General features: G+C 41.0%; 2 protein-coding genes across 2 annotated transcripts in view; both read right to left on the reverse strand.

Annotated features, from left to right (window-relative positions):
• Positions 1 to 10,143, reverse strand: part of flad1 (flavin adenine dinucleotide synthetase 1) — a 276,153-nt gene extending 266,010 nt beyond the window's left edge. The window contains exon 1 of the mRNA XM_074653666.1: positions 10,133 to 10,143. The gene's annotated coding sequence lies outside the window, so the exon portion shown is untranslated. The remainder of the gene's footprint in view (positions 1 to 10,132) is intronic.
• On the reverse strand, positions 1,486 to 11,645 carry LOC141779039 (26S proteasome non-ATPase regulatory subunit 4-like). The gene is made up of 10 exons (XM_074653671.1): positions 11,518 to 11,645; positions 9,481 to 9,621; positions 9,284 to 9,398; positions 4,366 to 4,452; positions 3,733 to 3,801; positions 3,368 to 3,583; positions 3,066 to 3,174; positions 2,809 to 2,946; positions 2,049 to 2,104; positions 1,486 to 1,959 (listed from the first exon to the last, which is right to left on the reverse strand). Exons 1-10 carry the CDS (start codon positions 11,541 to 11,543, stop codon positions 1,789 to 1,791), a joined length of 1,128 nt encoding a protein of 375 aa, XP_074509772.1. The 5' UTR covers positions 11,544 to 11,645; the 3' UTR covers positions 1,486 to 1,788.
• Positions 11,646 to 12,747: the final 1,102 nt, after the last annotated feature.

Below are 12,747 nucleotides of genomic sequence, written 5' to 3' on the forward strand. Positions count from 1 at the left end.
CTGCCTTGCGTTGCCTTGCCTTACTCATTTTGTAGATTAGCCCCATTTATATAATATATTATGCTTATTGATGTAATAATGTGTACATCACTTTAATAATGCAGCTGGCTAATCTTATTGATAATAATATCATTATATATTTACTGAATATATTTTGTAAAGAGTAATTAACTAAAGTTATCAAACAAATGTAGTGGAGTAAAAAAGCACAATATTTGCTTCTGCGATGTAGTGGAGTAGTAAATGGAAATACTCAGGTAAAGTACAACAAGTACCTACAATTTCCACTTAAGTACAGTACTAACATTTTCTTAAATGTAGGCTACTTACCGGTAGTTATTTCCACCACTGGCTTGGGCAATCTATAAGTCTGGAAAGATTTCTGTACACGCTTAAAGGGACTATTTGTAAGATTCAGAAATGCTGCTTAACAGCGACACCTGTGGCCTTGAAATCAACGAAAGTCAGCGTCGAGCTCGCGCTTGCTCGCTCTACATAGACATGAACGAGCATCGCTCAAAACAGTGAGGTTACAGACGTCAGCTAAAACCACAATATCACTCTATATTTCAGCTGCTTGGCAGTAATGTTAGCTGACCAGACGAAGGTCTCTCCATGAATCACTGCTGATCCTAGTGTTGGCTTTTCCTGCTCAGCGCAGGCTTCAGCAGCGGGGCTCCTCAACGAGTTACGTTATCGCCTCCCGACCGCAGCCGGCAGCCGAAGACACCGGCACCCGGTCGGTAACGAGACGATAACGTAACTCGTTGAGGAGCCCCGTCACTTCACAAGACACGGTAAACCTCTGTTGGTCTGGAGGAGCTGCAGCATTTACTTCTGCAAAACGTCCACTCTACATTCACTAGATATTCTCAGAGCTAAACTAACTCTTCTGCAGTGTGTAGTGAGCGCGCGTTCACGTCTAGAGGTGGAGCGAGACAGCGAGGACGCGCTCGCTGTCTGAGTGAAGGAGAGCAGGCAGCGGAGACGAGGCTCCGGCCACACGCGAGCGCGCATATGCGAACGCGCATGTGTGCCGACCCGCTACATTTATACGCTTAAAAAGTTACAAACAGTCCCTTTAAGTACTTACTTGCTGACAAACTCTGCTCTCATACAATGTGATTTTTGCAGTAACACAAATGCAGATTATTATTATTCTTAATCTGAATATTCTGCAAGAAAAGTTCCTACATAAACCGATTTTCAAAAGGTCTTTGTCAACATGTCTTTATGTGTTTCCCCTAGGCTGTGTTCGCTTATATGTGCCTTGTATTCCTGTTTTGTTCAATAAAGAACACCCAGTCATAATAATAATAATAATATTGCCATCTTGCAACTTTAAATGCATGTTTAACTGGGTGCTGGCTGTGTAATACCAGTGATGTTTGTACATTTCAATGCAAAATCCATTGATATTTTGGAAAAGTAGGTGTGTAAAAATTAAACTGTAAATACATTTCAAGCATCAGAAGAAGTACCCCGTTGTATTTTGTAAATTTATTGAGGAAATCTGCCCATGTTACTGAGTAGTTATATTACAAAAGATTCAAAAGTAAGCATATCTGCTTGACACACACAAAAAAATGTAAATCAGAATAGGCCTTTAACCTAAAGTTGAAAAAAAGTCAAAAGTTGTTTACAGTTTACACACATAACATAAACAAAAGATGAAGAAAATGGTTCCTGTATGGAGGAGAGTAATACCGTTACCGTGAATAACACATGCGGTGCAATTCTCAGGTCTTTTTTTTATTTATCATATATTATGTTCCTTTCTTTGGGTCTTCATTTCTTTTTCTCCTCATCTTTCTTGGTGTCGGGTTTAGAGCCCGTCTGGGAAGCCAGAGAGCCCATGGCGTTACGGATGGCCTCGTTGTTGGGGTCGACTCCAGGAAGGTTTTCCAGGACGCTCTGAAGGAACTCTGGATCCTGCATGACGTCGTAGTCCTCTTCATCCTGGACACAGAAAATGACGTGTTGTAATATTTACCACTTTTCAATTTGATGAAAAAGACCAATGAGAACTAATAAAGGCTTGTGCTTACCTTAGCCTTACTGGAGTCCGTGTCAGCTCCTGTGTCCATGTCTTCAGCACCAAACTCTGCAACACAAATTGAACAGAAATGTTGTTTGAGTAGGAAAAATATGGTTTATGGAAAATTGTGGTCATTTTTAACCTGGGTTATATGATGTGCTGCTGTGCAAAAACATATTTGGACACTTTGAACTGCATCTAATATTAATTATTACCAAAAGTATTGCATAATTAGGTGTGTTATCTTAAATAATAAGAGCAATACCATGCTTGTACTCTCGTGCTGCATTCAGTGCACATAGAATATTTTGTAAATATGGACCTTAGACTAGAACAAACTGCTCCTGCCAACTGTTTAGTCATTAATCATAAGTAGGATATGTGAGATTGTTTGCCAGGCTCCAAAGTCTCATAAGAAATTGTATTAGAGTGCCAATACAAACAAACCAATAACAGTAATGTTACTATCTCCAGGTAATCATTATCCAAATTAGCAGTTAGATATATGCACTTCTACAATCAATCATACCTACAGTGATAAAAGGCAGATATATACAATATTCTGGAGTTTGTCCGTGGCTCATTTTGGATTCAAGAATACAAATAATACAAGTAAAACACATACAGGACCACGAAAACTGGTTCTTCTGCTTCCTCTAACAGGAACATGATTTTATATCGTTGATGTGATGCATACTGAATCTCTTGTATTTGAGGTTATCAATTCTCCTGGCCAGGGAAATTCAGAAAATGTAAAATCCATGTTTAACCTGCTCCTTCTCCCTGCATGGACATCTGCAGAGCATAGGCAATCTGTTCGTCCTCTGTCATGCGGCTGAAGTCTGGTAGAGCAGGTGTGGATGACTCTGTAAGTGGAACAGACATCTTCAACAGGGCATCCTCAGACTCTGCAAAAGAAAGAGAAAAAACGCCGCTCACGTTGAGAGCCATAAACCCTCTATTGAAGGAAGAAGGGCGGAAATTGGCATCTATTACAGCAAATCAAGTTGCTGGACATTTTTCTCACCGTCTGCAGCAGGAGAGGAAACGCCAGCGTCAGCAGCTGATGCGACAGCGGCTCTGCGAGCTTCATCCTCCTGTCGTTGTCTCTGCTCCTCCATAGATACCCTCAGAGCCTGGAGAGAAGAGAGGAAGATAAATAATCAAATAAAATGGCAAACAGTATGATGCCACAAATATATATAATGAAGAAAGAATTAAAAAGACAAAATGTTATATAGAAGGTAGTAAAAGTTGTGATTGCAATGAACTATACAAACTATACACATTACAGTGAACTATTGCAGCATCTTTGCCCTGCTCTCTTACCAAGGCCAGCTCTGGGTCTGCGCTGGGATCCACTCCAAACTCAAAGTCACCGGCACCCAGGCCCAACACTGCACCTCCCTCTCCAGCCAGGATGGGTGAGGACAGCAGGGCATCAGCCAGACTGGGGCCTGGAGGAACTGTGACCAGGTGGGAGCCTGCTCCCTCTTTGCCATTCAGTGTGGTGATGAAGGCCGTCAGCTTCTCTGTGTTCATCTCCTGCAGGGGTGAGAAAGAAAAAGAGTAAGCACATGGACCAGACAATAGCTTAGAAATACACACAATAGCACATTAGATATCCATGATGCTGTGTTCGTGTGTGTGTGTGTGTGTGTGTGTGTTTGTGGAGCGTTGATGGAAAAAAATACCTCTTCTCCAAAGTTAATGATATCCACATTGACCTTTTCCTTCTTTAGACGCTTTGCCATTTTGACCAGCTACAAGAAAATAAAAACACTTCAGTGACATATATATTATCAGGGGCCTGTAATGAAAAAGCATTACTAACTAAGCTAAATAACAACACCTAGAACAGCTATTTTAATGTAATATGTAATGTAATTATTACATTGTAATGGTATGATTTGCAGGAAAAGACTAGTAGTAAGTTGTGTTTAAAGATATTGATGTTAGCTGTTGAGTTTGTAAACTCTTTAGTCTTTACATAACCCAGGGAGACTTGTGTTAGTTTACATTAATGGCTTAGTCAGTTTAGATAAAACAAAGGGTAAATAATTATGTGTTAATATCTCTTTGGTGTATACAGGTAGCAGTGTTCGAAGTTCACTCAGGAAGAGTTTGGTGAGCAGCATGCGTTTCAAAGATGTCTACCATCCCGTCCAAAGAAAATCTTAACAGTCTGATATTGTTGACAGTCTCCTCCCTGGTTATCAATACCAAAATCACTAATCTAGTATTCGCTGGGTAATATGTAAACTCCCTCAGTAACATAAACACTAATAACATGCAAAACACTTGACTTATGTCAGAAAGTAGCTCACTTCTTTTTCGTTGTCCTCCACTGGGCTGCCAACAAATGCAATAATGCGCATCTTGTGGTTTTTGCCCTGTCTGTGCTTCAGCGCCAACTACAGAGAGAAACATGACAGACGAAAGAAAAGAAACCTTATGAAGTGATAAATGAATTCATGCGACAAATAGGACGATAGATCTTTTCACCACAGACATTTACGCATGTAAAGCACAGGGTGTAATCAATAATATTAATGATGGCTGCATCACATTTAGATGAGCCAGTTCTTTTAGGACACTTTCACAAGTGTTACAACCCGGAGTTGGTGTAGGGGTAAAGGGAGTAACATAGAGCCGATGTTATCAGGCAATCACTTGTTTATTTGTGAGTGATTGAAATTAAAGCAAAATAAACCATACAATGGATGGAATTACTACTAAATGAAAACGAGGGTTTAGGGTGGCCGAAAAGGAGAAAACAAGGCACACACCCTAGCCCTGCACAATCCTAACACACAGACAAATTACACAACTACCTCAATGCACCATTAAGTATAAACAAACACGAGTACCTCAAACTAGTTAACATTCAATATCACAATCTAAAGTCCACTGACTCCAGTGGGACTTATACACAATTTCTGGTTAACAATGTCAACACACAATCGAGAGGCACGGGGAACAGATCAATGATAATCACTGCCCCCTTGGTCTAGTCACAGCTGGCCTTTAATGCTTTCTACGCGGCCCAGCCGGCTGGTGATTGGCTCCTCCCATGTGACGTCGTCAGAGGCAGGACCACAAACGGCGGGAAGCGAAGGGCATCCACCTGAGGACGTTCCGGAGGCGTGGCCCCGAAGGGAATCCCCAAGACGTGACGTCGTCTTGGAGCGACGGGACAGCAGAGCGCACCAAAAAGAAAAAGAACACAGGGAACAGCGCCGCACAGCAACATACAACAATACAATACTAACAATAACGAACGGTCACCTCGGCGACCGTAACACCCCCCCACATAAATACAAACCCACCGGAGTTGTCACAACTTCACATCCAAACAATACTCCTTACACTCTGGACAAGGCGTCGGCCACAATTTTTTCTGAACCCTTTGTCGTTTACTCCCAAGGTTACATCCACCTGCCTCTACAGTGTAACCGGCAACTTTCAGTTCACAAGAACACGGAAAATCGGGAGTAGCAAGTACCGGAGCATGGCACAGGAGAGCGGTTACACTCTCAAAATCACGGTGGTAATCTGGTGTCCATGCAGGGCTACCAATTACTTTTGAACGGGGAAAACCACTGAGATTACCCACGGCAGAACAAATCAAGACAATCATCACAATGAGGCGCAGCAGATAATGAATAATTACCGTGGCAGACAAACATTTCCTCAGACTTTTGTCGGCCCTTTGAGCAGCGACGAGCCGCTCCCGAGTTACAGGCAGCCGGAGCTCAGGAGATGCGGTGCTAATTTTTACCTGTTCTTTTAACTCCTTAGGAGGAGAATGGGACGTCACAATGGCGTCTAGTTCGGTCTTACCTGTAAGGACTTTCAACAGCACACTGTCGGTTAGATCAACATCATTACTTCTGTCACTTTCTGCAGCACGCTTCTGTTTTTGAGCGCGCGTAATTACGCACGACGGGAACAAAGCCAGCAGCTCCGACTCATCACTGTTAGCGGCGAGTCTTGGGCTGACAGGGAGTATCGGTGCCCTGTCTAACACCTCAAGCGTAGGCGTCACCTTACCCCCGGCAATGTCATTCCCCATTAACATTACGATGCCACGGATTGGCAACGCCGGGCAGACCGCTACCGGGAAGAAACCGCTTATTAATTTGGACTGCACATGCACCCGGTGCACTGGCCGCGGAACACAACCCATTCCGATTCCACTGAGCATCGTACTGTAGCCACACGCCGTTTGATCTGAAAATGGTAACGATTTTGCAACTATAACAGACTGGGAACCCCCGGTGTCGCGCAAAATCTGTATGGGACGCTGATCACCTGGCGCGCCGGTTAGCGACACTAAGCCCTCCATAATAAACGGCCCGAAGCAGGGATCAGGACTATCATCATCACACGGGTCTGTGGGATTTCCAATACGCCCTGATTTAATTAAGCCGATGCCTTTAGGCTGGCGCACAGCCGGAGACGGCTGCTGCTCCTCCTTACGTTTCAATAACAAACAATTTGCAATGACGTGTCCGGCCTTGTGGCAGTAGTAACACTCCCTCTCCTCTCTGCGCACGAGAGGAGCTCTGCTAGGACCTCTATCAACAGAGGCAGCGGGAACGAAACGAGGCCTGTCAGAAAAAGAGGACGAAGTGAACGTAACCTTGTGCGTAAGCATATACTCATCAGCCATAACAGCTGCAGCAGACAGAGTGTTTACCTTCTGCTCATTCAAATGCACAACCATGCGCTCAGGCAAACAATTTTTAAACTCTTCTAACAACATTAACTCACGAAGGGCAGAAAAATCATCACATTTAGTAGCGGAACACCATTTGTCAAAGAGACTCCCCTTATCCCTCGCAAACTCCACATAAGTTTGGGTGGCGGCCTTTTTCTGGGCTCTAAATTTTTGCCTATAAGCCTCTGGCACCAACTCATAGGCGCGCAGAATGGCGGCTTTCACAGTGTCATAATCTTTACTAGCCTCAAGAGGGAGCGCTGCTACTACCTCTTGGGCTTTACCAGATAACCTACATTGTAGTAGTAGGGACCACATCTCAGCAGGCCATTTAAGAGCCAGCGCAATGCGCTCAAAGGCGCTAAAGTAACAGTCCACTTCGGTTTCTCGGAAATGGGGGACTAAAGCGATGCTTTTACTAATGTCAAAAGCTCTTTGTGAATAACTAGCGAGCATTGAGGGTGAGCCAGCTGACGTAGAAGCTGCCTCTGCCGTAAGAGTTTCCCTCCGTAAATCAATCTCCATTTGACGTAGCCTTACATCTTTATCTGCCTCTATCTCCAGTTTTTTAACTTGCAGGCGGAAGTCAAGCTCTGCCTGACGTTCCTGCGCATGAGTCTGAGCCTCGAGGTGGAGACGAGCCAGGCGTACTTTTAAACGTGCCTCGTCTCGAGATCCTGCAGAACCAGGCGATAGGGGATCGTATCGAGGGAGAGTAACCGGCGTCTTAACCCGGCCCTCCGCCTCGAAGGCAATACCCGGGGCTGGTTTAGGCTCTCGCTCAGCCACAGTACTGGGAGTTCCACCCTCAGCCAGAGCGACTTCCTCCTGCATACTGGACTCTGCAGGCGCCAACATCTCAATCACCCTCAACTCAACAAGTTTATTCACAACTAACTGCTTTAGCTCTTTCTTAATTAGCTGCCTCGATGCCGAGAAACCGAAGTGGCGGGCTATGTCTAACAGGTCGTCCTTTCTACACAGCGCAAGTTGATCACGGGTGGGGGTTTGAAGAAAACGCTCTAAATTGAACGCCATAGCACCCCCGGTGCAAACAATCAATCAATCAATTTAAACAAGAAATTCTCGGGAATAATTAATATCCCGGACGAGCCCCCATTTATGTTACAACCCGGAGTTGGTGTAGGGGTAAAGGGAGTAACATAGAGCCGATGTTATCAGGCAATCACTTGTTTATTTGTGAGTGATTGAAATTAAAGCAAAATAAACCATACAATGGATGGAATTACTACTAAATGAAAACGAGGGTTTAGGGTGGCCGAAAAGGAGAAAACAAGGCACACACCCTAGCCCTGCACAATCCTAACACACAGACAAATTACACAACTACCTCAATGCACCATTAAGTATAAACAAACACGAGTACCTCAAACTAGTTAACATTCAATATCACAATCTAAAGTCCACTGACTCCAGTGGGACTTATACACAATTTCTGGTTAACAATGTCAACACACAATCGAGAGGCACGGGGAACAGATCAATGATAATCACTGCCCCCTTGGTCTAGTCACAGCTGGCCTTTAATGCTTTCTACGCGGCCCAGCCGGCTGGTGATTGGCTCCTCCCATGTGACGTCGTCAGAGGCAGGACCACAAACGGCGGGAAGCGAAGGGCATCCACCTGAGGACGTTCCGGAGGCGTGGCCCCGAAGGGAATCCCCAAGACGTGACGTCGTCTTGGAGCGACGGGACAGCAGAGCGCACCAAAAAGAAAAAGAACACAGGGAACAGCGCCGCACAGCAACATACAACAATACAATACTAACAATAACGAACGGTCACCTCGGCGACCGTAACACAAGCCACAGTCCGTTTGGCTGGTTCGAATCAGAGGGAAATTGATTCTTTTGGTTAATTTTTTAATAAGTCTGGTTCGGTTTCACAGTGCAAAGATTAAAGCGGACCAAATTATAAAAAAAAAAAAAATGCTGCGTGTACGAAGGAGTGAATTTATCTCTTTCGTCTCGAGAGCTGTCACTTCTAAAACAGGCAATAGCGGACATGGAAATAAGATAAGATATTCCTTTATTAGTCCCGCAGTGAGGAAATTTGCAAATCGCATATATAGCAAATATTGCTGTCAAGGTTTTTTTCACTTTGACTCAGCACTGATCTACTGTGTGTCAACGGACTACTGCAGAAGTTCAGGTCAGTCCTCTCTCACTCATATTAACCAGTCATTTACCTGTGTCAATCTCAACAAATGCCCGCACAGGCAGCCTGACCTTTTGGTTCGCTTGGAAATGGTTGTTTTGGTCCACACCATTGTATGATTACTGCGTTCACAACTGCCTAAACAAACCACACCATGAGCTGAACTGCACCAGAAATAGATTAAAACAGACTAAATGTTGGCTTGTGGAAGCGCCTTAACTGACCTTTCCATATGTCCTAATGTTCCTAAAATTAACTTCATACATCTTTTCCAGCTCCTCTATTGGTTTCCTTCAGGAGAAGCTAGGGGGAAGACTGACTGTGTAATGAAAATCAGAAACTCACATGTGCCACCCTGATGCCAGTGCAGAAGCAGATGTTTCCAATAGGCTGCACAGCATGCAGCTTGGACAGTATCCGGCCCGTGTCTGGAGTCAGTGTGGTCAGCACCTCACAGTTGCTGCACGGAGACACAACACTTGTGTTATTATACCAACATATTTTAAATATCAGTACACTCATTCAGACACACTGTCTCTTACTTTGCCATGGTGATGAGGCCCACGTTGTTTTCAGGGTTGGTGCGGGTCTTGGAGTGACAAACAATATTAACTGCGTCCTGCTGAGCCTGCAGCCTGGTGGGTAGAAAGTCTCCATTGCGCATGTACTCACTGTTGTCCACACTAAGAAAAATAAACAGCAGTTTTAAGAATGTGAAAAAATGTAAATTACATCGACTGGACAAATATGGGTTGTATAGAGTATTATTGATATTTATATATTGATAATACGGCAATATATATGGCCAGAATACTGTATTCCATATAAAGGGGGCAGACACTGAAACATTTAGTTCATTAATCAATTAGTTGATCGACAGTGACTTTTTTTTATAAATGATTAATCGCTGAAGTAATTTGTCAATAAATGCCATTTACTGGTTTCAGCTTCTCAAAAGTGAAGATTTGCTGCTTTAAGTTGTATATTTTAGAGTCTTGGATTGTTGGTTGGACAAAACAAGCTCTATGAGTACTTTTCCTACAAACCTTCACAAAATGTTAGTTCTCCAAAAACGTTTTGTGAGGAACACATCTCCTCTGCTCCTCTATTTAAGAAACTCCAGATTCTTACTATTTATGATATCAATATTTCTCAAATATGTGTCTTTATTTATAAGATACTTTCTGGTGGGAATATTCCTGAGCAGTTCAAGACATATTTTAAAACAAATTCTCAGGTCCATTCTTACTCAACCCGTCAGTCTCTAGATCTTCATCCTCCTAACTTCCTCACTAGTAGAGGTACATTTTTGATAAGATTTAGAGGAACCAAATTATAGAGTAGCTTTTCACATCTATCAATAAACTGTTCATCTGTCAAATGTTTCAAAAGTCGCTTAAAGGGTCATTTAATTGCTGTCTTGTAATTGCTTTCCTCATGTTGTCCATGTATCTGTTTTAATGTTTTTTTATTTTCCCCCCACTCACAATGTTGTTTGATTACGATTGCCCAGAAGTCTTTATAGATATTTAAATCAATATCCTCCTCACAAACACTAACCATACACTTCCGCGCAACACACACACACACTTTTTTTGATATACTTACTTTATTGTTATTATATATATCTTGTCCTAATTGTTTGATATCACTATAATGTAGTCATATTATTTCTTTATATTAATCGTGTCTCTAGGTGGAGGCTTCAGATAAGCCCAGTGGTTTTTTTGCCTCTTCCTGCACTGTATATTATTCATTTATTTTGTGTTATGTTGTATGGTCTTAAATTGTGCAAAATAAATAAATAAATGAAAAAAATGAACAGATGCTTTGAGAAAATGTGATAAGCATTTATCACTATTTTCTGACAAATGACAACATGATTAATGAAAAAGAAAACTATCAATATATATAACACATTAATGAAAATGATTGTTGTAACTTAGCCCCAGTGAACACAATCACCTGATCTCATACAATGTGATGGAAACCAATGCATCAGCCTTGCAGTACTGCTAACATTACCTATGAAAAACTAATAATATTGGTTTAACAAGAAGGTTTTTCATGTCATGTGCACTGTCTCTGAATACATCCAGAACTGAGAGTCTGTTTGCGCTACCTGAAAGGCTTGTTTGGTCAAATAAAGACAACAATAGAGGCCACTGAGCTGCATGTTTGGACAATGACAGTAGGTTGTAGCATTAGCTACAGCGTTAAACAAAGACATTTATAGTCGATTTGAGGCGTAATTTGCACTTTACAATTGAGTTCCAGGTAGCAACACAACATTGGCTGGCGTTAGTAAACATATAACCTGTTAAATGTCCCATAACGTGTCTATAAAGCTGTGTGTTAGCTGTGTCGCTGGAGGCTGATGCTGGCTAACGATAGCTGGTGATGGAGTGACTCAGGATAGATTCAGCATCTTAAACCACAAACTAAACACATAAACACAACCAATGTGTCACACAAACCACCACAAAACACGCACAATTAGTTTATCAAATGATAAGCTTATTTTGCATAACGTTAGTCATTCAGTATTTTGAACTTTAAACATATTTCTCATTCCTTACCAGACCATAGTACTCTCAAGCACCATCTTGATGTCTGTGGGTTTCTACGTCATCGTGAGGGTTTATGGGTAATGGTGTTTTTTATATAGATATATAAAAAAACAAAAAACTGAAAGAAACACTGAATGTCATACAATATTATGATAAAATGCTAGGATACGACGGAGTATTAGGGTATAAGGGTATTAGGAGGAAAAAAATCGGAGATTTCGAGAATAAAGTCATAACTTTACAAGATAAAAAGGTGTAAAATTACGAGAATAAAGCTGTAATTTTTACGAGAAAAAAAGTTGTAATATTACGAGGATAAAGTCGTAATTTTACGAGAAAAAAAGTCGGAATATTACAAGAATAAAGTCGTAATTTTAGGAGAAAAAAAGTCAAAAAAGTCGTAATATTACGAGAATAAAGTCGTAATTTTATGAGAAAAAGTCGTAATATTACGAGAATAAAGTCGTAATTTTACGAGAAAAAAAGTCAAAAAGTCGTAATATTACGAGAATAAAGTCGTAATTTTACGAGAAAAAAGTTGTAATATTACGAGAATAAAGTTGTAATATTACAAGAATAAAGTCGTAATTTTAGGAGAAAAAAAGTCAAAAAAGTCGTAATATTACGAGAATAAAGTCGTAATTTTATGAGAAAAAGTCGTAATATTACGAGAATAAAGTCGTAATTTTAGGAGAAAAAAAGTCGTAATATTACAAGAATAAAGTCGTAATTTTAGGAGAAAAAAAGTCAAAAAAGTCGTAATATTACGAGAATAAAGTCGTAATTTTATGAGAAAAAGTCGTAATATTACGAGAATAAAGTCGTAATTTTACGAGAAAAAAGTTGTAATATTACGAGGATAAAGTCGGAATTTTATGAGAAAAAAAGTCGTAATATTACAAGAATAAAGTCGTAATTTTACGAGAAAAAAAGTCAAAAAGTTGAAATATTACGAGAATAAAGTCGTAATTTTACGAGAAAAAAGTTGTAATATTACGAGAATAAAGTTGTAATTTTACGAGAAAAAAAGTCATAATATTACGAGAATAAAGTCGTAATATTACAAGAATAAAGTCGTAATTTTACGAGAATAAAGTCGTAACATTAAGAGAAAAAAGTCGTTATATTACGAGAATAAAGTCGTAATTTTACGAGGAATAAAGTCGTAACATTAAGAGAAAAAAGTCGTTATATTACGAGAATAAAGTCGTAATTTTACGAGGAATAAAGTCGTAATTT

The sequence above is a fragment of the Sebastes fasciatus genome, chromosome 12, assembly GCF_043250625.1.
Source record: "Sebastes fasciatus isolate fSebFas1 chromosome 12, fSebFas1.pri, whole genome shotgun sequence".
NCBI lineage: Eukaryota > Metazoa > Chordata > Actinopteri > Perciformes > Sebastidae > Sebastes > Sebastes fasciatus.